At 44.6% G+C, this 27744-nt stretch overlaps 1 protein-coding gene across 1 annotated transcript in view; it reads left to right on the forward strand.

Annotated features, from left to right (window-relative positions):
* The window catches only part of RPS6KA5 (ribosomal protein S6 kinase A5), a 161013-nt gene that overhangs the window by 84700 nt on the left and 48569 nt on the right, over positions 1-27744 (forward strand). The window contains 2 exon segments of the mRNA XM_030558925.1: positions 8711-8814; positions 17064-17214. Of these exon segments, the coding sequence (XP_030414785.1) occupies positions 8711-8814; positions 17064-17214 (255 nt within the window).

A 27744-nucleotide genomic window follows, 5' to 3' on the forward strand; every position in this document is an offset into this window, starting at 1 on the left:
GAGAGCTGGCAGTTTCTCTGAGACAATTTTAAAAGCAAAACAGCAAACTATATCCTGACGCAGAAGAAAATGGGAAGACTAATAAGAGGCCAATATGATTGTATCAGGAGTTCTTTAATAACGTGAAACTCAAAAAGGAATTGTACAAAATGGAAACAAGCACAAAATTGCTAAGGATGAGTGTGAAAGAATAGCACAAACAAGCAGGAACAAAATCAGAAAGACTAAGGCCTGGTCTACACGGGGGTGGGGGGAGGAATTGATCTAAGTTACGCAACTTCAGCTATGTGAATAGCGTAGCTGAAGTCGACGTACTTAGATCTACTACCGTGGTGTTTTTACTGCAGTAAGTCGACGGCTGATGCTTTCCCATTAACTCCATCTAGACTAGACACGATAAATCGAACCCTGCTGGATCAATCACTGCCTGTCTATCCAGCGGATAAGTAGATAAGCCCTAAGACACCAAATGGTATATCTAACGAAAGACAAAAGGCAGTAAGAAGAGATTCTAAATACATTGGGCAAGAGAAAGATAAAGGAAAGTGTAGGTCCATTACTTACTAGGAAAGAAAAGCTTATAACAGATGACACAAAGAAGACACTGTTTAATGCCTATTTGCTTCAGTTTCACTAAAACAATTATTTCACTAGATGCTTCACCCATATTAACAACAAGGAGGAAGGAACACAGGACAGAATAGGGAATTAACAGATTAAAGAATATTGAGGTAAATTAAATATTGTATTCAAGTTGACAGGGCTGATGAAATTCATCCTAGAGTGCTTAAGAAGCTAGCTAAAGCAATAGTTTTCAAGAACTCGTGGAGGATGGGGAAGGTCCCAAAGGATTAGAGAAGGGGGAACATGATACCTGTCTTCAAAAAGGGGAACAAAGAGGACCCAGGAAGTTATAGACTATCAGCCTAACTTAATAATAATAGGCAACATGGATTTTGCAAGAATAAATCATGCCAAACCATTAATTTCCTTCTTTGACAGGGTAACTGGCCTAGTGGATAGTGGGGAAGCAGTAGACTTAATAAGGTTTTGACACAGTCCCACATGACATTCTCATAAGCAAACTAGGAAAATGTAGTCTACCATAAGGTGGATGCAGGACTGTTTTGAAAAGTGTACTCAGAGTAGTTCTCACTGGTGATTCTTTGAGTGAAAGTCCCTATGTGTATTCCACAGGTGGATTTGCATTGGCTGCATGTGCCCAAGTCCAGAAATTCTTCAAAGGAGTGTCCGTTGATCTGCACATGTGTGATAGATCCCCTCATGCTTCAGACCCAGAGTGTAAAGGCAGTGTGGGTCAACGCCAATCTAGTTACTTCTTAACACCATATGGCCTGAGTTGCAATAGTGTCCTGTTTCACTCTGTGTATAAACTATAACACGCAATATTTGTAATAGTTTTTCTATATTTGTTTAAGAAGTTTGTTGTTATAGTATAGAATCATTTCTCAATCCACTCTCTGGTCTAAGACTATGCCCAGAGTCCCGACTTCAAGAATTGTGTCTTGTGCACTTCTTCTGCATCAGTGACAAGTATCAACGGTGCTTCTACTGTATGAGTGAAGCACATATCTCTGCACAGAGCAGTATCTGTAGATCCTTTTCCACCTAGAACTCGAGAGGCCCAGGAGCTCCAACTTAGCATCCTCTATCAGGAACTTTGTGTGAGGTCCTGCTCTGATCTGGGCCTGGAAGACCCCCCTGTATGTTGGCCTCCACCAACCAGCAGTGCCTCTCCAAAATACGCCTTAGAGCAGAGTCATCAATCCCAAAGCCAAAGGACTCTTTTTCCAGGCCGCCTCTTGAGAGTAGAGAGCACTCTCAGGGTGCAAGGACAGAGGATGGTCCATAAGAAATGCATTCTGTTCCTGAGCTGGTCCAGTTCGGGTGACACACTGTGTTTGGAACCATGGAATCAGCTCCACTAAGACCCCAAGGAGGAGGGCAAGACATGCAAAAAGAAGGATCAGTCAGTTCCGACTGTGACTGTGGTACCAAAATGGAAGAACAGATGCTCACCAGTTCCATATACATGTGAGAGTCTGGACTCGTTGGTATCACCTTGTTCATCTAAAGACTGTTCAGCTGCAACAGAGAGCCAAGTCTTCAGGCATATCTGCTGAAACTCCCTGGGCAGTACAGACTTATGTAACACCAGAGGATATTTTCCTCCCCTGCCTACAGTCTCCACTTCTTTCTGGCCCTGATCTTGTGAGGGATGTCCTGGTTCTGGGGGAATAATCTTTACTAATGTCTCAGAATTCAGCAGTTGCATCTTCAACTATCGGGCAGGAGTGTTCCAGTACCAATGGCACTGCTGCTACCAACAGAACAGTCCTCAGAATTGGAAGAGGAGATAGCTGCATCAGTATTTCCACAGAAGGACAGGAGACCCAACAGACAGTTGAGAGGCTATACCAGGGGTCGGCAACCTTTCAGAAGTGGTGTGAGTCTTCATTATTCACTCTAATTTAAGGTTTTGCATGCCAGTAATACATTTTAATGTTTTTAGAAGGTCTCTTTCTATAAGTATGTAAGAATATAACTAAACTATTGTTGTATGTAAAGCAAATAAGGTTTTTAAAATGTTTAAGAAGCTTCATTTAAAATTAAATTAAAATGCAGAACCCCCCAGATTGGTGGCCAGGACCCGGGCAGCATGAGTGCCACTGAAAATCAGCTCATGTGCTGCCTTTGGCATCCCTCCTGGTATGACCCCCTTCGCTCCCAGCACCACTGGTACCAATTCCTTGGGGAGCCATTGTGACTGATGGATCCCTTTCTGACCTTATTGGGGACCACAGGATTCCTATGGCAGGAGTCTGGACCCCTCTCATGAGTCGTCCCACTTCTCCCCTTCTTGCCGGCCAGTTCCATTGGTGTATGAGGAGGAGCCAGAACCAGTTCTGCTGATTTGATATGAGCTTTGTGATAGAACACTGAGCAACAACAGTTGAGCCAGCACTCTGGTCACTGCAGCTTCAGTTAAGCACTGTAGAAGAGACCTATTAAGAACTGTGTCTAACTGATGGGTGGAGACGAACTGGAAGGCTAATTAAGCTATTAGGCGGAGGATATAAAAGGCACAGGGCGGAAGTGGTGGGGAAGAGCAGAGAGGAGCTGAGGGCTCCCTAAAACTGTAGGAGTTAAGACTGTATAGTGTACAAGAGTGGTGGGAACCAACATTGTAAATAAGCTGCACTGGCTGTTTTACTAGCATAAAGGTCTCTGTGCTGTTTTTGACTTGAGCAGAGGCCCTGCCACAGGCTGCTGCTTCATCATCTCTGGACAATGCTGTCACTTAGTCATTGCCTTGTCCACCAGATGACAGTCAGTACTAGGAGTTGTTACATAGGGTTGCATACGATCTTCAGATCCCAGTAAATTAGTTCAGGATCCCCAGTACTGGTGCCCGGACATTTTGCAACCAAAGGGACTGAGTAAGGTGGCCTTTCCAATTAACGAGGCTTATACTAGAGCAGCCAGAATGGTATGGCACACAACCAGCATCTGTGTTCCCTACACCAAAAAAGGCTGAGCAAGAGGGCAGGGGGGGAGCTCAGAGGTTTGAGCATTGGCTGCTAAACCCAGGGTTGTGAGTTCAGTCCTTGAGGGGGCCACCTAGGGATCTGAGGCAAAAATCAGTACTGGTCCTGCCTAGTGAAGGCAGGGACTGGACTCGATGACCTTTCAGGGTCCCTTCCAGTTCTAGGAGATAGGTATATCTCCACTAAAATAAAATGTGATTTTGTTTCTCCAAAGAAACTGACTTTTTTGTTTTCTCATGCTGCCCCAACTCATTGATGGTACAGGCAGCTCTGGAACGAGGTAAGTCGCATTACCAGAAATCCATCCTGGCAGTCAGAGACTGGACTTCCTGGGAAGGAAAGTGTTCTCCACAGATCTGCCATTTCATATGGCTTAACTACCAAGCATTGTTAGTGAAAGATGATTTTAACAGCTATGCCAGGCTTGCAGACCTTAAGATAAACTCCCCACAGAGGACAGAACCCAGTTCCAGTCCCTTCTAGGTGAAGTAAAGTTAGTAGCAAAGCCCTCCAGGCTGCAGTAGCTACCGCAGACATGATGTCCCAGGACTTTGGCCAGGGAACTTGCTATGGTGAAGGACTTGTGGCTACAGTTGTCAGGATTTCTTAGGGAGGTCCAGAACACCTTGCAGGACCTTCCCTTCAGTGAGTCCAGCTTTTTTAATGAAGAGACATATAAATCCCTGTACTCTCTAAAAGGACTCAAGATCTACTCTGAGTCCCTGGGATTTACACTTCAGGTCCCCAAGAGGAAACACCGTAGACATTCCTTTAGAGCAAAAACCTTCTCTGCATGCTCTGTATTACCGTGTCTACCTGAGTCTGTACGCAGATGTCAATTTCTCACCAAACACAGTTAATTAGGAGCTCAGGCCACCCTGCTGCACGGCTTGAGCAATAATATACAGTCAGTTATCCCAGCTCCGGCCCTTTGGTTCAGGGCAGGCTGGCAGGAGTGCGGGTTGCTCGGGCTCTTGGGGCAGGGCAGAGCAGTGGCAAAGTCAGAGGGTACCCAGCATTGGTTCCGGCGGGGCACCAAACACAGTTATACAGCTCTGGCCCTTTGGAGCAGGGCAGAGCAGTGGCAAACACACAGTAGGCCTAAGGCCTCCTCAGGCCAGGGGAGGGGGATGCTGCCACCCGGCTACCGGTGGCAGGGGGAATGCAGGCCCACCCACTCCACTGCGTTCCAGCCCGGGGCCCTAGTAGTGGTGATTCACGCTGCAGGTGGTCAGTGGGGATCCTGACCGCAACACCACTGCCCATGGGTATCGGGAGGTCTGCAGCCTGACTCGGGTCGGCTGCCCCCGGGCTACTTCCAGTATCCCCATCTGAGCCTACCTGGTTCGTGGGATCAGCTTCAGGGACGTCCCACCACATCGGCTCCTCACGACCAGGGCTGGGCCGCAGGTCCGGCAGCTCTTCTGGGAAGTCCGGCCAGTGCCTGTTCCGGGGGATCCTCGGGGCCGCAACAAGGGCGGGGGCGGCTCCGGCCACTCCTCGTCGTAGCGGGCGCGGGGCAGCTCCAGCAGCTCCTCGTCGTTAGCGGGGAGGTTCTGGCCAGTCGGACACCGGCCTGCGGCCTCAGCAGCTTCCCAGTCAGGAGCTCCCGCGGACAGGTCTGCTCCTGACGGTGGCTGGGCTCCAACTGAGGGCTGAGGGCTGGCTTTTATTCTTCCGGGTCGCCGCTTGACCCTCGGGGGGGTGGGACTTCCGCTTCGAGGCCCCGCCCCTATGGATGATTGATGGGCTCGACCCTCCAGATGAGGAGGGGATCCACACCGCCTCATTACACCATCCCACAAGAGTCCTTGCGTTTTATGATATGACAGGAATGTTGCCAGTTTTGGGTACTCTCCTTTGGACCCACTACAGCACCCAGGGTATTCATGGAAGTTTTCTCTGTGGTACCAGCCCAGATCAGATGCTAGGGCTATACTCTTGTTTCCATACATGGACGACTGGCTCCTGGTAGCCTAGACTCATCAGGAAATCATGTCAGCAATAGGATCTCTTGCACAGCTTCTTGCTACCTTTGGCATTTGAATAACAAAGAAAATTCCAATTTTGTTATCCACGAGGACAACAACTTTATAGGCGCACGGTTGGACGCCGTTTCTGTGAGAGCATTTCTCTCTCAAGTCAGATTTCATGTGATGAGCAACCTGATTTCCTGCATCACCCATAAACCGTGAACTATGTACGCCCATCTCTCTTGCGTCACGTGCCTACATGTCTCTGTTCACCAGACTCCATATATGCTGTCTGCAAGCCTGGTTCCACTCAACTTACTGGCCAAACAGGGACCATATGACTCCACGGTGACTGTTCCCACCAGAGTTCTCGACTCCTCACTTGATGATCAAACTCAAGTCGTAGTGTGGATTTCTTTCAACCCTCCCGCACTAAGAGCCACCATTTTTGAGAGACACCTCCCTTACAGGGTCAGGTCCTCACGTGGACTACCACACTGCTCAGGGTACCTGGACCTCACAAGAGACTAGGCTGCAGGTAAATTATTGGAACTGAGGGCGGTTCAACTTGCATGCAAGTATCAGAAGGGTAGCCGTGTTAGTCTGGATCTGTAAAAGCAGCAAAGAATCCTGTGGCACCTTATAGACTGAGACGTTTTGGAGCATGAGCTTTTGTGGGTGAATACCCACTTCATCAGATGCATGCACGACCTTCTTTCCCCTCATAAGCTCACTCCATGTACAGATAATGTTGGACATTATCCTCACGGTGGTGTATGTAAGCAAAGAGGGAGGAGCGAGATCTCATCCCCTCTGCCTAGAAGCAGTCAGACTTTGGGACTGGTGTATCAGAAGCCACATCGTGGTATAAGCCGTGTACATCCTGGGATTTCACAACTCCCGGCAGGCAAACTAAGTAGAAGTTCTCTGCAGACCACGGAATGGGAGAGCCATAGCAGTCCTAACTAAGATATTTACACAATTATGGGACCTCTTTGTGTCCCAGTACGAACAGAAAACTTCCCCTTTATATTGTTCTAGGGGGGGACATATATCACTATTCTGAAGGTGATGCTTTCCTGGACAGACAGCCTCAGATACTGCCTTTCTTCCTATCCACCTGCTACCTCAAGTTGGAGGGAAGATCCATCACCACAGAGCCACCATCCTCCTCCTAGCTCCCTGCTGATCCAGATAGTTCTGATTCACAGAACTTCCACTGATGTCCATATTTCCACCTATCAGGATCCGCCTGTTTCCAGATCTCCTAAATCAGGATTGAGGTTGGGAAATCAAGTACCCAAACCCGGGCTCACAAAGTCTCACAACTATTTTCTGTATGATCCTTATTAGAATGTACATATCAAGTTACTGCCCAGAATGTGTCAATGATGTGAAGACAGATTTTAGAGTGCTAAGTTAAAATGTATATAGAAACTTTAATCTTAGGAAAACACATACTAGTTTTTGCAAGCCATTATTCTAGCTTATTTTATAGAAATGAGATGTGCTCTAAAATTTTGTTACTATTAATTTTTTTTGAAAATCAAGTCACACTATTGCAAGCATCTCTTCTTCTGTTTTGAAGAAAGCCTCCTCTGCATAGAAAGATATTTGCTTATATCAAGAGACATGAACCACCAAGACAGTCAGCTTCCACCTTTCCCCATTATGATCACTGGACTCTCCATGATATCATGAAGCCTAATCTCTTCAGTTTAACTTGGAAGGATCACAGCCGTACACACCATCTTTCCCTTTCCTGGCCCTTATGACCTGTCATACTTCCCTCTTCTAGGATTTTATAAACCACTGCTGTTGATCAGCTACCCTCACCATATAGTTCTGTAGGTATACCTTGGCCTCTCACAGTCTCTGCTGATTTTCCAGTATCTGTCCCTTTGTGGCATGGACCTGCTTCTGGTGCTTATCAGGTCCCCTCTGGGAGCAGCAACTCTGGCATCCACCCTGGTAGAGGATGACTTCTTTCAGCAAAATAAAAAGCCTGTACTGTTGACATCTCTATTTTTACTTTCTCATAGAGGTCCTTTCTCGGCTATGGCCCCTCACCCTCCCCTTTGTCGAGATTTGTCTGCCTTACAGTTTCTCTCTAACCCCTCATCTCAGGGTACTCGTCATGCACAGTCTATCACTGATGCCTTATGGCCACATTCTCCAACATGCTGTCATAGTGTCCTATACTGATATCTTGGTGATGCTCCCTTCTGGAGATTCTGGGGATAGCTCTGCCTTGTACAGTGCTCCCTTTTTTCTCTTCCGCCATTGCAGCTCTCCTCCATCTCAGAGTCACAGTACAACTGCTTTGTGACTCAGCCCTCCGGCCAGGTCACACCATGGTAAGTCCCTCTGCAGCAGCAACATGAGGTAGTCCTCATACCCACTGCCCTGACTATGTCACTCCCACAGTGACTCAGGTAGTCTTCCCATTCACTACCCTAGCAATACCATTTTGCAGTGGATGGCACGGGTATCCAGACCCGCCCCCAACTCTGGCTGTTTCAGTGGGGGGCATACAACCCATCACAATGACCTGCGAGGAAAGATTGAAAAAAAATGAGTTTGTTTAGTTTGGAGAAGAAAGACTGAGGGGGGACATTATAGTCTTCATGTAAAAGTTTTTTTAAAGAGGAGGGTGATAAATTGTTCTCCATAGCACTAAGGACAGGACAAGAAGCAGTGGGTTACATTACAGCAAGGGACATTTAGGTTAGACATTAGAAAAAACTTACTAACTGTAAGAGTAGTTAAGCACTGAACAAATTACTTAAGAAGTTGTGAAATCTTCATCATTAGAGGTTATTAAGAACAAGTGAGACAAAGACCTGTTGGGATGGTCTAGATAACATTTAGTTCTGCCTCAGTGTAGGGGATTGGAGCAGATGACTATGATTTAGTATTTTCTCATAAATCCAACTAGGGAAATGTTCATATATGTTTTTTATTTTTATATATGTATATAAAATACAGTTAAACATTTTCTACGCTATCTCAACTTAATTATTCTAATATCTTAATTCTGTAATTTCACCATACCCTGCCTTTGTGTGTTAAACTGCAACATAGTTCTCTTTTGTTAGCTATTTCTAGGATTTTGTTTTATTTTTATATGCTTTTTGAAGTACCATGTATATAATTTTTATTTTATAGGCTGTTGATTGGTGGAGTCTTGGTGTTCTTATGTATGAGTTATTAACTGGAGCATCACCTTTTACAGTTGATGGAGAGAAAAATTCCCAGGCTGAGATTTCTAGGTAAGTTATGAAACAATAACGTGTGTGTGTTTTCTCATAGAAAATTATTACAGTGCCACTCTGTAAATTATTTTGATGACTTTTATCCTGATTTAGGAAAAAAATGCAACGTATTCTGTTTCAGTTCAGTTAAATTACAGATGTTAGATTAAACACCTACCAAATCCTTCTTATCAGAAATTCAGCATTTCTCACTGAGCCATCAGGAAGCAGACTGGTTTCATTAACTTCTGCAGGTAGACCATCAACAAGAATCTGCCTAGTATTTATAATATTTAATTGTAATAGCACTTGCAGCATGGTAGATGGTTTCCAAGCACAGATGAAGATGTATTCATTGCACCTAAATGCATACAACCTTGCTCCAAACAGAAAGAGGCAATGGATGGTCTGTGGCAAGGGTGTAATCTCCACCTGTACAACCTCCACTCCACATTCGAAATGCCATGGTAGAGATCTTTGAGCTAATTCAGAAGTCCTCATGTGCATAGACATTGAAGCTTTTGAGAACAATCAGTTGTAGCATTTTTAGTGCTGCTGCAGAGAGGAGCTCCATCAGCACAAATAGAAACTTTGTGTTGCGGCAAAATCATCTTTACACAAGTGCTAGCTTCATATTAAAGCTTTCCAAAATACTCATGCAAAATGAGGTGTAGTTGTAGAATGGAAGACTATCTACATTTGAAACCATATGCAAACAGAACAGCTGCCTGTCATATCTTGCGTCATCCAGTGATGAACTGCATACTTTGCAGAGGGATAGCTTTGCCAACATATGAGCCCTTGAAGGTCATCCAAGTGGATCATATATGTGGAATTGGGGATCTCGTTCTTAGTTTACATCATGGGTGTTAGGTACTTTATTAACTAACAAACAACACAAATCAAAGAACATGGTCTCTTTCTGCCAACATGATGCACTTCTGAGAGGAGACAGTGAAAACAGTGTGCACAAAACTGAACATCTCCTTTCAGATTGTTTAATATACAGTTTTTTCTTGTCTTATAAACCCTTACTCAAGAGATTTAAGAGGCCAGTCACCCTGAACTAAACCTTTGCGTGAGCACCCAGCATGTATCTGTATTGTTACATCGGGGTGGTACCTAGGTATCGAAATCTAAATCTCTGAGCAGGCTGTAGAGGCAATTTGAAGAAAATAGGCCTGTTCCCAGATAAGATACCCCAAATGCATCCATACCCAAATGGATATTTCCCATTTCTAATTTGTTTCTTGACTTTGTGGGTCTTACATCCCACAAGTTAAAAATCCTCATTAAACTTTGCTCAAAGAAGAGAGTATCTGGTTCCCATTGATCTTGCTCCCAATGGACAACGACAACTACAGTCCTCACTCCCAGACACCAATGCTATAATAATTGTTAGAGTATACATAAGTGAGACAAAGAGGATCTTTGATGCTATAAATTCAGGAAATACATGTGTGTCTTTTCTGTTGATTCACGTTGTCTTCAAGAGCCTAGAAACTCCATGAGGCTTATCTTGAGTTTTTTAAAAAGAAACTTAGAACTCTTTCTTTTTGCAGTCTGTAGTGGAGTGGGCACTGCTATAACTGGCAATTTGTATGTGTTGCCAGTAGAGATGTGTACGTATTAATTATATTGATTACTTAAGAATCCACAGGTATTACTTTAAGGGTTGACAGGTTCTTGTCCAAGATCAGACCCAGTATTATACAAATTATTATATAGTTAGGAACCCTGATGTGCAAAATTGCAACACTCACACTGTGGGAACTCTTCTATATTTAAAAATAGAATTTATTAATACATTTAGCACAGTCATAAACACCCCAACTCAGTAAGATAGAGATTCTACAGAATGCACATTTGCACATCCATATGCTCACACCATCCCTCGTAGAACAATCTGAAATGTTAGCCATCATCTTCCTCATCACCATCACTGTCGCCATCATCACCAGTGGCCATTCCAAGGACTACATCTCCTTCTCCTACTGCCCATAGACTGTGATGCAACTTTTATAATATGAAATATTAGTGATACTATATTTGATGCATATTCAGTAGGGGTATTTCCCTTTACCCTTATTTTTATGTCCTTACCTTACTAATTCTATAGGTTAGTATATCAATGATCTCAACTTACTATCATATACATCAATTCATTACCATTGCCCTTTTGTGGTTAGGTATCTGCAGATGTAGCTTATATATCTGTTATATATGACAATTCATTGCCATGACACTTGTGGTTGGATCACGTACCTGTAGTCAGAACTTTCCTTTAAATACCCTGTTGTTAGCACCCCAACACAATAACTCCTCACTTAACGTCGTCCCAGTTAACATTGTTCTGTTGCTGGTCTATAAGAGAACATGCTCTTTTAAAGTTGCGCAATGCTCCATTATAATGTTGTTTGGCAGCCGCCTGCTTTGTCCACCGCTTGCAGGAAGAGCAGCTTGTTGGAGCTAGCTGGTGGGGGCTTGGAACCAAGGTGGACTGGCAGCCCTCATCAGCTCCCCTAAGTTCCCTGTGAGGCATCTGCTCAGTGGGCTGTCAAGTGGCAGGCAGTTCAAGTGTCCCTCCCACCACTGCCATGTGCTGCTCCTGCCCTCTGCCTTGGAGCTGCTCCCGGGAGCCTCCTGCTTGCTGTGCAGTGGGTGTTGGGGGAAGAGAGGTGCTGATGTCAGGGTGTCCCTCTGCTCCTGTACCCCATCTCCACAGAGCAGGGTGTGGGACACCATGGGGTTCAGGACGGAGGGAGCTTGCTGGCAGCGGCTGCTGTTTCAACTTGCCGATATACTTAAAAAGACAGTGTACTTAGAGTGGTGTCAACATACTTAAAGGGGCAATGCGTCACACACACTCTCTCTCTCTCTCTCTCTTTGAAAAGTGAAGGGAGTGGTTCACTCCAGTGAGATAATCATCACATTCAGTTTCCGCAGGGAATGTTTGCAGCCAGTGCTATGTATCTATTGTGTCTCCTCCCTTCATTCGTGCTGCCTTGTAGAGTGTGAGCTTGCATTAATAACAATGTATTAATCCTTGAGGGCTCAGCTGAGTGCTAGTTCATCATTTAGCAGTAAGGCATTCCCTAGGAAATAGCCTATCCTCTTCCACTTTCTGACTTCACCACCTCAACCAAGCTTTCACAATCATCATTGCTGTGTACAGTATGAAATTATTTATTTAAAACTTAGACAGTGTGTATATATAATGTCTTTTGTCTGGCAAAAAAAAATTTCCCTGGAACTTAATCCCCCCCATTTATATTAATTCTTATGGGGAAATTGGATTCACTTAACACTTTCACTTAAAGTAGCATTTTTCAGGAACATAACTACAACGTTAAGTGAGGAGTTACTGTACTTGTATCAGATACTGGCAGTGTATCTGTACAAAGTTTATCTGTTCCAAGTACATAGGCCTCAAGCCTTATGCCAACTTGCTGAAGATAAATGTCTTACAGGATACAGGCCTTTAGGTTCCTTGTATTGCTGCTGAATATAATGCAGAGTAGAATATAATAAAGGCAAGCTAGCTCACTGGGCTACAGACTTGATTAAAGTGTTGGCCTAGATGATGGCAGGCAACATTGTGACTAATTTTCTACAGCTAAAACCATGAACAGGTGACTTAGAATCTAAGCTGCATCTTATTAACTTCTCCTGTTATGAAAAGAATAACGGTTTTGGGAATAGCCTGGGCTAGACTTTGAAAAATATTGGTCCAAAGACTTTGCTTCTTTCAGACTTACCCAAAAACTCAGGACCATCTCAACTAAGTACTTTAAGGACTGACTGTCCTTTGGCAAGTCCACAGGTGGATTTTTTTCAGGTTCTTGTTTTCCAGTTGCCCCAAGATCAACTTCAGAAATAATAAATCTCACAGACCTGTTAACCAACCCACATAGGCTATGCAGACCTCAAAGACCTGCTGCTGAGCCAGTTCCTCTTCTCTCTATCTATACTGACTAAAAGTTGAACTGCAGGTAACTTTCAGTCAACTGCCAACAGTGAATAGATTAAATAGTTATCGCTGGCATAGACGTGAATTGGCAGAAGCATAATTCTTCTTTGAGTAATGATCCATATGTGGATTCCAAACACGGGTGCGCATGCATGCCATGTGCCGGAGCCAAAACTTCATAATATTATCCTTTGACCGGCACATGCATCATGCATTGGCCATGTGGCACGTCTGAGGTTTTAAGAGGCTGCTTTGATTGACAACTAGAAGTACTGCGTTTGCCTTTTACTGGACATAGTTGTCCATTGGTTCATAGTAGTTAGCTAGGTTCTCCCTTGGACTTTATTCCTCTACTGGGGAGTTCTCCTCCTCCCTGGCACCGGGACTATGCCCCTCAGGCCAGCTTCAAGAACTGTTCCTCGTGCTCTCACTCCTTTTCGGTGAGCAGCGAACACGCTCATTGCCTTTACCACCTGGGTGATGCTCACATAGTTTTCCACTGCTCCATCTGCTTCTTGTTTCCACTGTGGACCCAAGCAGCTCGAGAATTTTGCCTATATAATTTTCTAATGGAGGAGGCAATGCGACCACGTGCACAACCTGATCCTGCTCCGACACAACCATTGGAGCAGCATCCATCACCAGCGGTGAGCACCTCACTGGATCCCTCATGTGCATTGCCTGCAGCACCGCCACACCCACCAGAGCCCCGCTGCATGCACAAGAAGCATAGGCACAAGGGCGGCTCTCTGACAGGACCGTCTCAAAATGCAGCATTACCTCCCCAAGCTGTGATAGGTTAGGTGAGAAGTTGCACATCGTGATGGAAGCTCCAGTTCCAAAGAGTGTGTGTATGGAGCACTGTTCCAAATGCTATTTCTCACTGCCAGCTCCATCTTCCATTCTGGCCCCAGAAACTCCTACTTCACTCCCAGAACCGCCAACTCCCCCGGGACCCTCATGTTAATTGTACTGAGTCCCGCACACTCCGGGCCATTTATCGCCCTTGACACCATCAGCAGAACTCATGTTGCTGTTTGTGGACACTTTGCCATGCTCTGGACCTCTGTCCGGCCCCAGACTCCCGTTTCCAGCCAATGAACCTCTTGTCCTCCACCATTCTCCACCAGCTCCGGTGGTGGACGAGCCACTTCTGCTCTTTCTCAATCCTCCTGCACCATGTCTGGCACATTGGTCCCACCAGCGCTGACGCCTCCTTCTCTCTTGGACCCTTCGGAGTTGACCTGGTTTTTCGACCTGGACACGGCCCTTTCCCTGGCCCGCTCCTACAGTCCAGACCCTTAACACTGGTCTTACCCTCTGGACTACGGTCCTGCATCTGACCCATGTTTCCGTTACCTATGGGTGCTGTGGATGCATGGCGATCCCTAATCCTGACCTCACTGGCCCTTGTGGGCCCCCTAACACCATCACGGTATGTATTGCCTGCACCGCTCATTTCCTTGCCTTCTGCAACCTTCGAACCCCTGGATACTCCCACACCGTTGGCCCCAGCCCCACCATCAGAGCCACTGGTCCCTACAGGTGCTTCGTTGTCACTGGATGATGCCCTTATTCCACCTTCCCTCTCACCACCAGAGGACCACGCACAGTACCAGTCCCTGCTCCATCACATGGCTGCTGCTCTCAGTCTGCTGCTGAAGAATATTCAAGACTCCCTGCCAGGACCAGTTCCTGGACATCTTTCAACCTCCCGGATCCTCTTGTACGGCCTTACCAATACATGACACCATCTTACAACCAGCCCAAATGGTATGCCACACACCAGCATCCTGCGTCCCAACACCAAAGAGTGCAGAACACGGCTGCTTTGTCCCTTCTAAAGGCACTGACTTCCTTTTTACCCACTCACTACTCAACTCTCTGATTGTCCATGCCGCCACCAAATGTGCCAGTCAGCAGCACTTCAAATCTAGCCCCCTGACCATGCTGCCAAAAAACTAGATTTCCAGGCTGCAAAGTTTATTCTCAGCAGGGTTACAGTTCTGCAATGCCAGCTACCAGGCTGTTCTTGCTGAATACGATTTCCTGTCCTATTCCAAACTGGCAGACTTTCAGGACTCTCTTCCAGCAGACAGGCAGCAAGAGATCCAACACCTGTTAGACGAGAGCAAACTGGTACCCAAAATGGTCCTCCAGGCTGTGGTTGATGCTATGAACACTGCATCTTGCTCCTTGGCATCCAGCGTGGTACTGTGCCTCAACTCTTGGGTCCAGTCTAGAGTTCCAGACAACCCTTGTGGACCTCCCCTGTGAGGTGACAAAATGGATGAGTCCCTTCACTCTCTTAAGGACTCCCGAGTAACCCTTCGTTTCCTGGACATTTATATTCTACCCCACACACACATCAGCAACAACACCCATCCTTCCGCTCTTGCCCATGGGTCACTTATCAGCCATACCCCCAGTGGCCACTTGATCTACCTCATCACCACCCTGACTCCCAATGGTCTCGCCATTCTTTTTCTGCCGCCTCCTCCACCTCTCACTGACTGTCTAAACAACCCTTTTGACTCTTCCCTAGTGATCCATGAACCCTCCTTGTGCCTTCCAGCCACACCACAAATAATCTTCAGGGGCCGTCTTGCCTTCCTTGCCCACAACTGTGGCAGGATCCCTTCTGATTGTTGGGTGCTGGACATCATCCACCAGGGCTACATTGTCGAATTCCTTCCCTTTCCCTTCTCACCATCCACCTGGTGGCCGCCCTCCAGACCCTTCCCAAGACTCTGTTCTCCACTATGAAGGCACTGCCCTCCTCCAAAAGGGTACTCCTTCCCGTCGGTGATCCTGGTCTCCAGTGCCTCAGAGCTGGGGTGCGGAGCCCATCTGGGCAACCTCAGCATGCAAGGTTGTTGGTAGAGAGATGATCTCTCCCTCCATGTAAACGTCTGAGAGCTCAGAGTGGTTTGCTTTGCCTGCCAGGGTTCCCTGCTCATCTGAGGAGCAGGGTGGTAAAGATACTGATGGACAACAACAATGTGATGTTTTACATCAACAAACAAGGCGGAGCCTTGTCATCAGCCCTTTGCCAAGGAGCTCCCCGGGGGGTCGGGGGTGGAGTACTTCTCTGTGTAGCGTGCCATTCATCTTGTGACTTCACACCTCCCCAGGGCCAAGAATGTGTTGGCAGATCACCTCAGCAAGACTTTGTCTTGCAACGAGTGGTCACTCTGTCTGGAGGTGGTCAGCGTGATCTTCTGGAGGTGGGGAACTCCCCAGATGGACTGTCTGCATCTGGTTTTGCTACAAAGGCGTGAAAGTGCCACTGCCGGTGATCGTAACTGCCCATTCAACCTAGGCGCAAGCCTCATTGGCAACCTTCCTGGCCCAGGTGCTGATTCAAGAGATCTGCAGGGCCGCTACCTGGTTGGCCATCCACATTTTTACGTCCCACTGTGCAATCACCCAGGACACCCAGAACAGTGCTGGCTTCTGTAGAGCAGTGTTGCAAGCTGCACGCCTATGAACTGTGATCCTACCTCTAGGTTTACTGCTCGTAAGTCACCTAGAATGGAATTGATGTGAGCAAGCACTTGAAGAAGAAAAAATGGTTACCTACCTTTTTGTAACTGTTGCTCTTTGAGGTATTTTGCCCATGTCCATTCCATTACCTTCTCTCCTACACCTCTGTTGGAGTTGCTGGCAAGAAGGAACTGAGAGGGTGTAGGGCCAGCAACGCCTCATATACCAGTGCATGAGCATAGCACTCCAGATGGCACCACAACCGACCCGACAAATACCACTAAGGCAAAAAATTCTGACAGCTGTGCACACGGGCACACACTCACTTAGAATGGAATGGACATGAGCAACACATCTCGAAGAACAAGTTACAAAAAATAGGTAACTATTTTTTTTTGTGCAGTAGTCCTTTCATGGAAAAATTTGAGCCTATAATTGTCATTCCCCAGACATCCTCTTTTGTTTTAAAAACAACTTTAATCATTGTTATTATTTTGGCCAGATGAGTTTTTGACTTGAAAGATGTCTTCACCAGTAATTTGTTTAGGTAGTCCAGCTGAGGAGTTTTATTGCATTCATTGGCTTTCATATTTCTTCCCAAGCTAATTACTCAGAAGGTCATATTGTCCAGGTTAGTATATTGCACAGAGAACAAATGCAATAAGCTCACATACAAGAATACTGTATGTGACAAGAGTGGCAAGAAACTGTACATTTCTTATTGTAGAACTATCCAATATATACATAGCAGTTGTCTTTTGTTTTAATACCATAATGAAATGTTATTAAGTAATTAACATTTTTTCTACAGGAGAATATTAAAAAGTGAACCTCCATATCCCCAAGAAATGAGTGCTTTAGCTAAAGATGTAATTCAGCGTCTTTTGATGAAAGATCCCAAGAAAAGGCTGGGCTGTGGTCCAGGTGGTGCTGATGAAATCAGACAACATCCCTTCTTTCAGGTGAAAGAAATAAAATTCTTCATAAATTATTCTTCTCTCCCTTCACCTCCTTTGGAAATCTGAATCAAACCAGTTCCCATTTTTCTATCATGAGCCCTGATTTAGCAATATAGCGTAGCAAGTACATAACTTTAACTGTTTGAATAGTTGCATTGCACATGCTGAAGTGCCTAATTGAATCAATACTTTTACATTTACTTCAGTTTTTTAAATCTTATTGTTAAATAAAACAAAGGGACGCAGCTTGCAGTGTTGTAAAATAATCAAATTTCTTTGCTCCTAATATCTTAAATTATTAAAAATGAAAGACTGTTTAAAATCATTTTACTTTTCACTATTTATGCTGTCTGTTTTCTACATCTTCCTTAGCTTGGATAATCGAAATGGAAACTGGATTAATACATTGTGTATATAGTCAGTTTCAGATTTCAGTGCATTTGTGTTTGGGTTCCAAATACTGAAATAGAATGTTCTTGTGTAAAAACAGCTATACAACTCTTTCCATTGGCATTAAAAAAAACAAAAACTTGGAAACGTTCCTTTTAGTCTTAAGCATAATCAAGAATTTTATTTTTTGAAAATTTCAATTTTAAACCAAATTTGAATTGTCAGTTATTCCTTTAAAATTAACTATTCTTTTAAAATAGGGGTAAATTTTAGTGCTGAGGAAAATCAGGGACTAATGGCATAAGTTAGTTTGGGAAAATATTATTTAAATTTTCCTTGAAAGCTCTATCTTGACTTTCAAATATCCAATATTAGTCACTTAAAACATTCAGTTCCTTCTTATTCCTTTGAATTTCCTATTTAAATACTGACAAAGAGTCCTGTGGCACCTTATAGACTAACAGACGTATTGATGCATAAGCTTTCATGGGTGAATACCGACTTCGTCAGACATCAGTTGCGTCTGACGAAGTGGGTATTCACCCACGAAAGCTTATGCTCCAATACGTCTGTTAGTCTATAAGGTGCCACAGGACTCTGTCGCTTTTTGCAGATCCAGACTAACACAGCTACCCCTCTGATGTTTAAATACTGTACAGAATAAATAAGCACTGACAAATAATTTTATGAAATCAACTTCTGTTTTTCATTCTTTGGTGTTCGTGTTTGAAGATACATTTTTCTGCAGTGAGTGTTGCATATTCCATTACACAAGTATTGAATGGAGCAGGAATTAACAGAGCAATTTTCTGTTAACAGCTGCGATCATGGCCTCTAGTTCTAACAATATATTTGCATACAAGAATCCTCAGGTATGAATCTGTCACAGAACGTGGTGTAAAGGTTAGTTGTTAAGTGTTTCCATAGGCAAGAAAAGACACAACATTGGTTGTTTTGTTTCTCATCTAACTTATAAAATTGTGACTATTGTCTAATTTTTTTTATTAGAAATGGAGAGAGAGATTTTAAAAAATTCTATGGCTTGTTTTCACTCATGTTCTAGGAAACAGTTTGTGCCTAAGCAGTAGGTATGTTCTTTTAAGGAAATTAAGTATAAGTTTGAGCAACCCTTTTCTTCTTCAAGCGATTGTACACAGATTCCATTCTTGGTATGCATCTGTTTCATGCACACAAGATCCCATTCTTTTTTAATAGGAGTGTCCTTTAGGGCTGTGCCTGTGTCCTGAGAGCTGTGAGACCACCAGGAGAGCATAAGGGATGGATTAGCCTTAACGACCTCAATCCCTTCTTGCCACCCATGGCTGTGAGACTAAAACCTATGGTGCCCATGTCTCTTCAACTTGCAAGAAATGTATTAGTTATGGTTGTTCTACTTCTTATTGAGCAGTTGTCAGTGCATCCATTCTTCTTTTTTTTTCAAAATGAATTTAGATAGAAGTTCCCTGTAGAAACATGGATAGGGTTTCTGTCCCCTCCCCCTCAGTACAGGGTTAAACTCCCATCCCCACTCCATACCTGAGGCCAAAATGACCAAAGACTGACATCCAGGAATCAAGATCTGCCCCTCCTGTGACACAGCAATGCCCATCAGCTATGCTCATGCAAACTGCCCTCCATACTTAGTTGAGAGGCAACTGCCTGAATGCTGTTTGGTGTACAAGACTTTCTCATATTGCACCCTGAAAGCTAGATATGGCTGAAGAAGATACATCTCCTTGAGACCGTGATGCAAATGTTGTCATACCTAGGCAAGCCTGCTGTGAGACCGCATCCTCCTGGCCAATCTCAGTTCTCCAATGCCCCGTGAGCATTTCTGGACCTAGGCAAACCTGCTGACAGACCACATCCTCCTGGCCAGTCTTACTCCTCCAGTGCCCCTGTGAGTCTCAATGTCACACTGAGCTTGAAGGACACTTACAAATCTTGCTTTTCAGCAGCTTCAGCTTTGACACAGTATGAGCAACAAGGAGCTCCATGCTAGAGACCAGGGAAGGTGCTGATCTCCCTCCTCATCTAAGAGGAAGAAGTCCTCTTATTAGGTTTCAACTCATCAGAGCCTTAAGACTGAACCTTGCCTAAATGTGAAGGCAAAAACTGCACAAATGGTCGCTTCCCAGAATAAGCATTGCATTTTCCCCAGTATCGTTCAAACAGCTGACCCTGCACTGGCACTGCACACCAGTACTAGACAACCTGTCACCAAGGAAACTGATGCCAAACTTGTTAATACCAAGTAGGCCCATTGACATTGGGGGGAGTTGGGGGGCAAAAGGGGCAATTGCCCAGGGACCCAGGTGATTTAAAAGAACCCAGGGGGCCCTGGCTGCTACCGCGAGACCTGGGCCCTTTTAAATTGCTTAGGGGGGACTTAGGGCTCCTAGGTGCACACGTGTGCCTGCTCCGAGTTCTGCAGGCCAGTGCGATTGGCCAGCGCGAGCAGTCCCGGAAGTGACAGATTCATCACTTTCACCCCAGGCCTCGCTCCCCCAGGGATGGCCCTGACCCTAGGGCCTGGAATTTCTGTTGGCAGGCCTAATACCAAGCATCACAATGCTGAAGAAATCATCAGCAGAGTGTTCTTTACCAGCACACTTGGGCTTATTAGCACTGATGTAATTCTTAGCACCGGCAAACTTAGTGGCGAGACTAGTAGCAGAGTCTCTGATCTTAGACAGACTCACAGAGGCCAGGTCCATCTCACAGTCTGTCAAAACCAGCCATAGACCTAACCAGACAGGACTCTCTAGGAGGGCTATTCCTCATCCATTGAAGAAGACTTTGCCTTTTCATCTTTCTGAGGTGATTTCAGCAGACCATCCTTACCAGACTACAACCAACTCCTCCAAAGATGGCCCAATGGTACATGGACAGTCAGTCCAGGGAGGAGTCCATAAGAGGCAATCACATGTCACCAGGCTCCTCTAGAGAACCACCAAACTGGTGTCCATCCATGTGCCTACTTCTTCATCAGTACCCCACCAACCCAGGACCGACTGGGCCACTTGGGCGTAAACCCCTGCATCAGGAAAATGGCCACCTCACCTATCTCTAAACCAAAGTTGGCCTTGCTCAAACTACTGCTGCAGTTGGCACCAATGTCTCAACACCCTTAGTAGAAGAGGAAAAAGTGCTCAGTGGGGATGACCACCAGCAGCCACTGGCTATCCCTCCTCCTTATCCCCAGACAAAGCGACTGATCTACTATCCATACACACTCTGAATAAGTTGAATGTTTCACAGGATTTGCTGAGGAGGCTAGTGGATACTCTCAATATTTTGCTCGAGATCATGTAAGAGAAGCAGCACAAACTATTAAACATTCGTCTGCCCTCTCAATTGGTAGAATGGTACTACTGATGAATGAGCTTAAGTTATATGGTACACACTTGCATCAATGCCCACTGCCTCCAAATGGTCAGGTTCTGGTGAAGAGATTAAAGGTATGTCTACACTACGGGATTATTCCGATTTTACATAAACTGGTTTTGTAAAACAGATTGTATAGAGTCGAGTGCATGCGGCTACACTAAGCACATTAATTCGGTGGTATGCGTCCATGATCCGAAGCTAGCGTCGATTTCTGGAGCGTTGCACTGTGGGTAGCTATCCCGTAGCTTTCCCATAGTTCCCGCAGTCTCCCCCGTCCATTGGAATTCTGAGTTGAGACCCCAATGCATGATGGTGCAAAAACAGTGTCGCGGGTGATTCTGGGTAAATGTCGTCACTCATTCCTTCCTCCAGGAAAACAACAGCAGACAATCATTTTGCGCCCTTTTTCCCTGGATTGCCCTGGCAGATGCCATAGCACAGCAACCATGGAGCCCGTTCAGCTTTTTTTTACTGTCACCGTATGTCTACTGGATGTTGCTAACAGATGCGATACTGCAGCACTACACAGCAGCATTCATTTGCCTTTGCAAGGTAGCAGAGATGGTTACCAGTTGTTCTGTACTGTCTGCTGTGCCATTGTAAATTGGTGATGAGATGATGGTTATCAGTCGTTCTGTACTGTCTGCTGCTGTCATGGGTGCCTCTGCTTGAGGTTGGCGGGGGGCGCAAAGACAAAAATGAGGATGACTCCCCAAGTCAATCCCTCCTTTATGGTATCTAAAAATAGTCAGTCCCGCCTAGAATATGGTGCAAGTGTACTAGAGAACCAATGTACCAGAGAGCACAGCCACTCCATGTCAGATCCCGCAGAAATGATGAGCTACATGCCATTCTAGGGGGTGCCCCTGCAACAACCTCACCGGTTGCTTCCCTGCTCCCCCAACCCTCCTGGGCTACCGTTGCAGTGTCCCCCCCATTTGTGTGATGAAGTAATAAAGAATGCAGAAATAAGAAACACTGACTTGTTAGTGAGATAAAATGAGGGGGAGGCAGCCTCCAGCTGCTATGATAGTCCGACATTAAACGGTGCGGGGGAGAGGAGCCCAGCATCCCGTTGCTATGATAGTCCAGGCATTATAGAATCTTTTCTTTACACATGAAAGGGAGGGGGCTGATGGAGCTCAGCCCCCAGTTGCTATGATGAGGATGGTTACCAGCCATTCTGTGCCATCTACTGGGAATGACTGGGAGTCATTCCTATTTTTACCCAGGCACCCTCGGCTGACCTCACCTGAGGCCAGCCAGGAGCACTCACGGGCTGATGATGATGACGGATAGCAGTCATATTGTACCGTCTGCCATCGGGGAGAGGAGGGGAGGGGAGAGGATACTGCTGTTCACTGCCGCAGCATTGCGTCTGCCAGCAACATGCAGTAGACATAGGGTGACATTGAAAAAAGTCAAGAAACGATTTCTTTCCCTTTTTGTTCATGGGGGGGAAGGGGGTAAATTAACGAGCTATATTCTGAACCACCCTGGACAATGTGTTTGACCCTACGGGCATTGGGAGCTCAGCCAAGAATGCAAATACTTTTCGGAGACTGCTGTGGACTGTGGGATAGCTGGAGTCCTCAGTATCCCTTCCCTCCCTCCATTTGATTCTTTGGCTTTCTGTTACGCTTGTCACGCAGCACTGGGCTGTGGACTCTGTATCATAGCCTGGAGATTTTTTTCAAATGCTTTAGCATTTCGTCTTCTGTAACAGAGCTCTGATAGAACAGATTTGTCTCCCCATACAGCAGTCAGATCCAGTCTCTCCCGCATGGTCCATGCTGGAGCTCTTTTTGGATTTGGGACTGCATCGCCACCCGTGCTGATCAGAGCTCCACGCTGGGCAAACAGGAAATGAAATTCAAAAGTTCGCGGGGCTTTTCCGTCTACCTGGCCACTGCATCCGAGTTCAGATTGCTGTCCAGAGCAGTCACAGTGGTGCACTGTGGGATACCGCCCGGAGGCCAATACCATCGATTTGCGGCCACACTAACCCTAATCCAATATGGTAATACCGATTTCAGCGCTACTCCTCTCATCGGGGAGGAGTACAGGAACTGGTTTAAAGAGCCCTTTATATCGATATAAAGGGCCTCGTTGTGTGGACGGGTGCGGTGTTAAATCGGTTTAACGCTGCTAAAATCGGTTTAAAGGCGTAGTGTAGACCAGGCCTTAGAGTATGTCTTTCCAGCACCGCATCCTGGATTCCTGCAAGCTGCATGGGAGGCCATAATGACAAACTAGGGTCTCCCCCACCCCGAGAAAGGAATCGAAAGAAGCTGGACCTTGTGGGACAGAAGGTGTACTGCTCTGAGAATCTTCATCTCAGAGTTACTAGCTATCAGGTGCTCACAGCAAAGTATGACTTTTTTTTTGCCACGAGCAGGCTCCCCCGTGGATATTAAGAGGAACTAAGATCCAACATAACAAAAGGACAATTCTCCAGACAGCCCTGGATGTGTCAGAAACTGCCACTAGAATGGTTCTGGCATCCCTTGCGAGGTCCAAATGACCAGAGAGGACTTGCCATTTCCAGGAAATGACCTCTTCAGCAGCAGCATGGATGAAGCTCTGTGCCCTTCTAACAAATTGGAGAGCAACCTCCATTCACTGGGGCTGTACGTTCCAGCTCCTAAGCGTAAGGAGCACCACAGCAGCCTCAGTCTTCATTCAGATACAGGCCCCAGCAGCAGTTCCAACAACATCCCTCAGAACCACTGAGGAAGCTCCAGCATTTCCATCAATGGCATTTTTCAACTACCTCCTTGATAACCTTGCAGCAGGAGCCGGTGCCCCGCAAACGGTTTTGATGGGACAATCGAGAGCTCAGCTGGATCATCTTTGAATCCATCTCCTACTTTTCTGTTAGGCAGCTGCCTCTGTTATTTCAAAGAAGCTTGGTCTGGGATTACTGTGGACCAGAGGCTCCTGGAGATCATAAACAAGGAGTATCCCATCTAATTTCAAACTGTTCCAACCTCCTCTCCTCCCTCCCAGTCCGTCTTCAGGGACCCAGCTCATGAGTCACAAATACAAGAAGGAATCAACTTCCTATTGCATTTGAGAGCAGTAGAGGAGGTTTATTAAGCTGTCTGGAGTGGCTCACGAGCATGACTACCAACCTCAGGGCAGAATGCAAAGAAGCAGGGCACAAGCCCTAACCAGTTTGAGTTCTAAACTTAGATTTCACCAACCAGGTATCAAGTGTGAATTCCTCAAGCACTATAACAGCCTTAATATGGAGTCACAGACAGTCCCTTTGGGTACTCCAGTCTGTGTTACCACCCAGGCAAGCTTGCCTTTGTAATAGATAGTTCCTTACACCAAAGATCACAGCAATATTCAGATTACTCTCACTGCCAGAAGACCAGTCACTTACCCCCGATCAATTATACCTTAGATCTTTTACCTAAGACAATGCTTGTAGCCAGTCCTATAGTAAATTAACTACAGATTTATTATTTACAAGATTAAAGGTAAATATACACACACAAATGAGTTACAGTCTTAAGTTCCAAAAGATAATAGAGACTTTGATAATAATCAAGCTCTATATGTCCTTTAGGGCTAACCCAGGCCAAGCACTAGGGAATTCTTACTTAAGCTTAGAAATCTTTGCCCTTCAGAGTTCAAGCAGCATTGACATAACAATTTCTTCTTGACAAGGAATTTTAATTCCCTCAGAGTTCAAGCTTATGGGATGAGTGCTTGTGAACGTCTCTTCTTCTTGGGTGTGGGGAAAGCAATCAACAAAATATTTTGTCCACTGATGTTCCACAGTGATGTCTGTGGTCCTTCTTTTGTTGGGCAGGAGATGACACTGTGACGTTATTGACATGAACTGTGACCATATAGATCATTGTGGCAACCAAGGTCTTATAGTTGCACCAAATCTTGTACAAAGGAGGTAAAGTAAGGGTGGGTGAGGGATAGCTCAGTGGTTTGAGCATTGGCCTGCTAAACCTAGGGTTGTCAGTTCAGTCCTTGAGGGGACCACTTAGGGATCTGGGGCAAAAATCAGTACTTGGTCCTGCTAGTGAAGGCAAGGGGCTGGACTCAATGACCTTTCAAGGTCCTTTCCAGTTCTAGGAGATAGATTTATATATCTATGGAAAGGCTGTAATTTTCTGGTGAAGTTTATGCTATCTATATGTGTGTATCATTTTTGTATTTGAAGTTATAAATATTGGCTATGTATTTGTATCTCAATGTATTTGATTCTAAGTAGCATCAGTGAAGCATTTGGTCAGCTTCTTGAGAAAGGACTATTCTCAGTAAGTGCCCAATCAAGAAACACTTAACTGACAGTTATCTTTGGGAGATGCCAATCCACATCTGAGCTTTCCTGGGAACATTTAAACTAACAAGTAAACAAATGGCATCGGCCTGCAAAAAGCTGAATCATATATGGACATGTGACTTGCCCAGGTGGCTACAAATTCCATCTTGTTGCTGTGACGTTGCACAGAAGAACAAAGGGGTTTCTCTGAGGATGAGATTTACCTATATTCAGTTTCATATTGTATTAGGCTCAGATTTGCATGTTTTGTTTTATTTTGCTTGGTAACTTACTTTCTTCTGTCTGTCATTACTTGGAACCACTTAAATACTACTTTTTATATTTAATAAAATCACTTTTGCCTATTAATTAACCCAGAGTAAGTAATTTAATACCTGGAGGACCAAACAGCTGTGCATATCTCTCTATCAGTGTTATAGAGGGCAGACAATTTATGAGTTTACCCTGTATAAGCTTTATACAGAGTAAAATGGATTCATTTGGGGTTTAGGCTCCGAGAAAGACTCAATCCTGGGTGCTGGGAAAGTCCCTGTTAACTGAGAAACCCTTGGGCTAAGTGAATGTTAGTTTCTGTGCACTGCAGGGGGCATGGCCCAACCTCTTGGTCTGTGCTGTAGCTGACTGGAGTGTCTAACTGAGCAAGACAGGAGTGGAGGGAAGCCTTCTTTGGCAGTGGTGTTGGCTCTCAGTGATATCCCAGCACATCTAGTGACAGTCTTGAGGGAGTTTCTGTGACTGAACCCGTCACAGATACCTCTTGTGGAGAACTAGTATTTCACACTTGGTAATGCAGCTCTCTTTACTGGGGAGGTTTAGAGTTTCAGAGCAAACGTTTGATACTACTTTTATAACATGGGCTGTTGGATTAGTGCATGCAGCAACTCACAAGCATTTCATAAAGTCTAAACACATTTTTATAAATCTAATACCTATTTTAACAAGACTAACGCACAGGGTGAGCCAGACTGGTTTCCAGCTATATCATATCAGGGGGTAACATCTGAAGAAGTGAGGTTTTTTACCCATGAAAGTTTATGCCCAAATAAATCTGTTAGTCTTTAAGGTGCCACCGGACTCCTTGTTGTTTTTGCAGCTATATAGTGTCAGTGTACAGTTGAGCCCTAGGGGCCTTTGAATGAGCTGGTACCTGGTCTGCCAGCGTCACACCTCTAGGATTCAGAGGGAAGGCTTCTACTCCCACTATTACTTGATCACAATGAAGAGATGTGGGTGGAGACCCATTCTAGACCTTCGACATCTCATTGCCTTTATTTGTCATTTCAAGTTCAGGATGGTCATCTAGTCTCTATCATCCCCTCACTGGATCCCATGGACTTGTTCATGGCTCTTCGACTGCATGATGCCTTCTTCCAAAGCTCAATACTCCTAGCACACAGAAAATTTCTACAATTATCAGTAGGGACACCCAGGATGGATTGATTTAAATCCAGATTGATTTAAATCACTAAGTAGAAAGCCTTGATTTAAATAACCTATTTTAATCAAATTTTTCATTTATTCTTTTTATTTCCTAAAGAAAGGTGCATTCTAATTAGTTGATATGGCTATTAAAATACATTGATTTACAACTAAATAGAACCTTTACACTAGGTTTGATGCATCTTTTTTCTGTCTAGGAAAGTACACTATAATGATATACAGTTATTTAAGGAATTGTATAGCTTAATATTTTCAGATTCTTATTAATTGTACATTTTAATATATTAGAAAATTGTGAATGATATATTGCTTATTGAATTAACTTTTTGCTTATGATTTGTGTCAAACTGCATTAGGATGGTAAGTGGAATTTAATTAAACACAAAACAGGACAGAATTTTTTTCATTAAACAAAACAATCTTAAATATTTGATAAGAGATGTTTATGTATCCAAAATTTATTTCATATTTGCAACTAAATGATTTATTAAACAGGGATTAACTGTAGTCAATAAATTAAACTGATTATTTCAGGTCACTCTGAAAATATCTTCAAATATGCCTAGGTGAAAGTGACAGGAGCGGTAAGTTCCTAGTTTCACCTAAGTCTCTTGAAAATGAGAAAGTTACTTAAGCTGACCTGTTGGGCCATATTTTTATAAAGCTTGACCTCAAAAATAAGAATAGGGGGAAAATACCTTTCTTTTTATAGAAAAGCAATCTTTAACTCAAACACTTTGATAGAGGGCTGTGCATTCAGCAGATTTATTTTTTTTATTTAAATGTTTTAAGAAATTTTAACTTTTGGCCTTAACATATGTTCTTGTACATTCAGATTTCATTTTAAACAGGTTTATTTTTAAAAAGAAAAAAAGTAGCTTACATAACAAAATAAAAAGTAAGATTTAAATTTTAAAAAATCTTTTTTTCTTCCAAAAAAACACGTTTTTTTAATCCACCCTGGAGGCATCTCACTATCTGTACAGTAGTCCTACCTTTTG

This window comes from Gopherus evgoodei, chromosome 4 (assembly GCF_007399415.2).
Source record: "Gopherus evgoodei ecotype Sinaloan lineage chromosome 4, rGopEvg1_v1.p, whole genome shotgun sequence".
Classification (NCBI taxonomy): domain Eukaryota; kingdom Metazoa; phylum Chordata; order Testudines; family Testudinidae; genus Gopherus; species Gopherus evgoodei.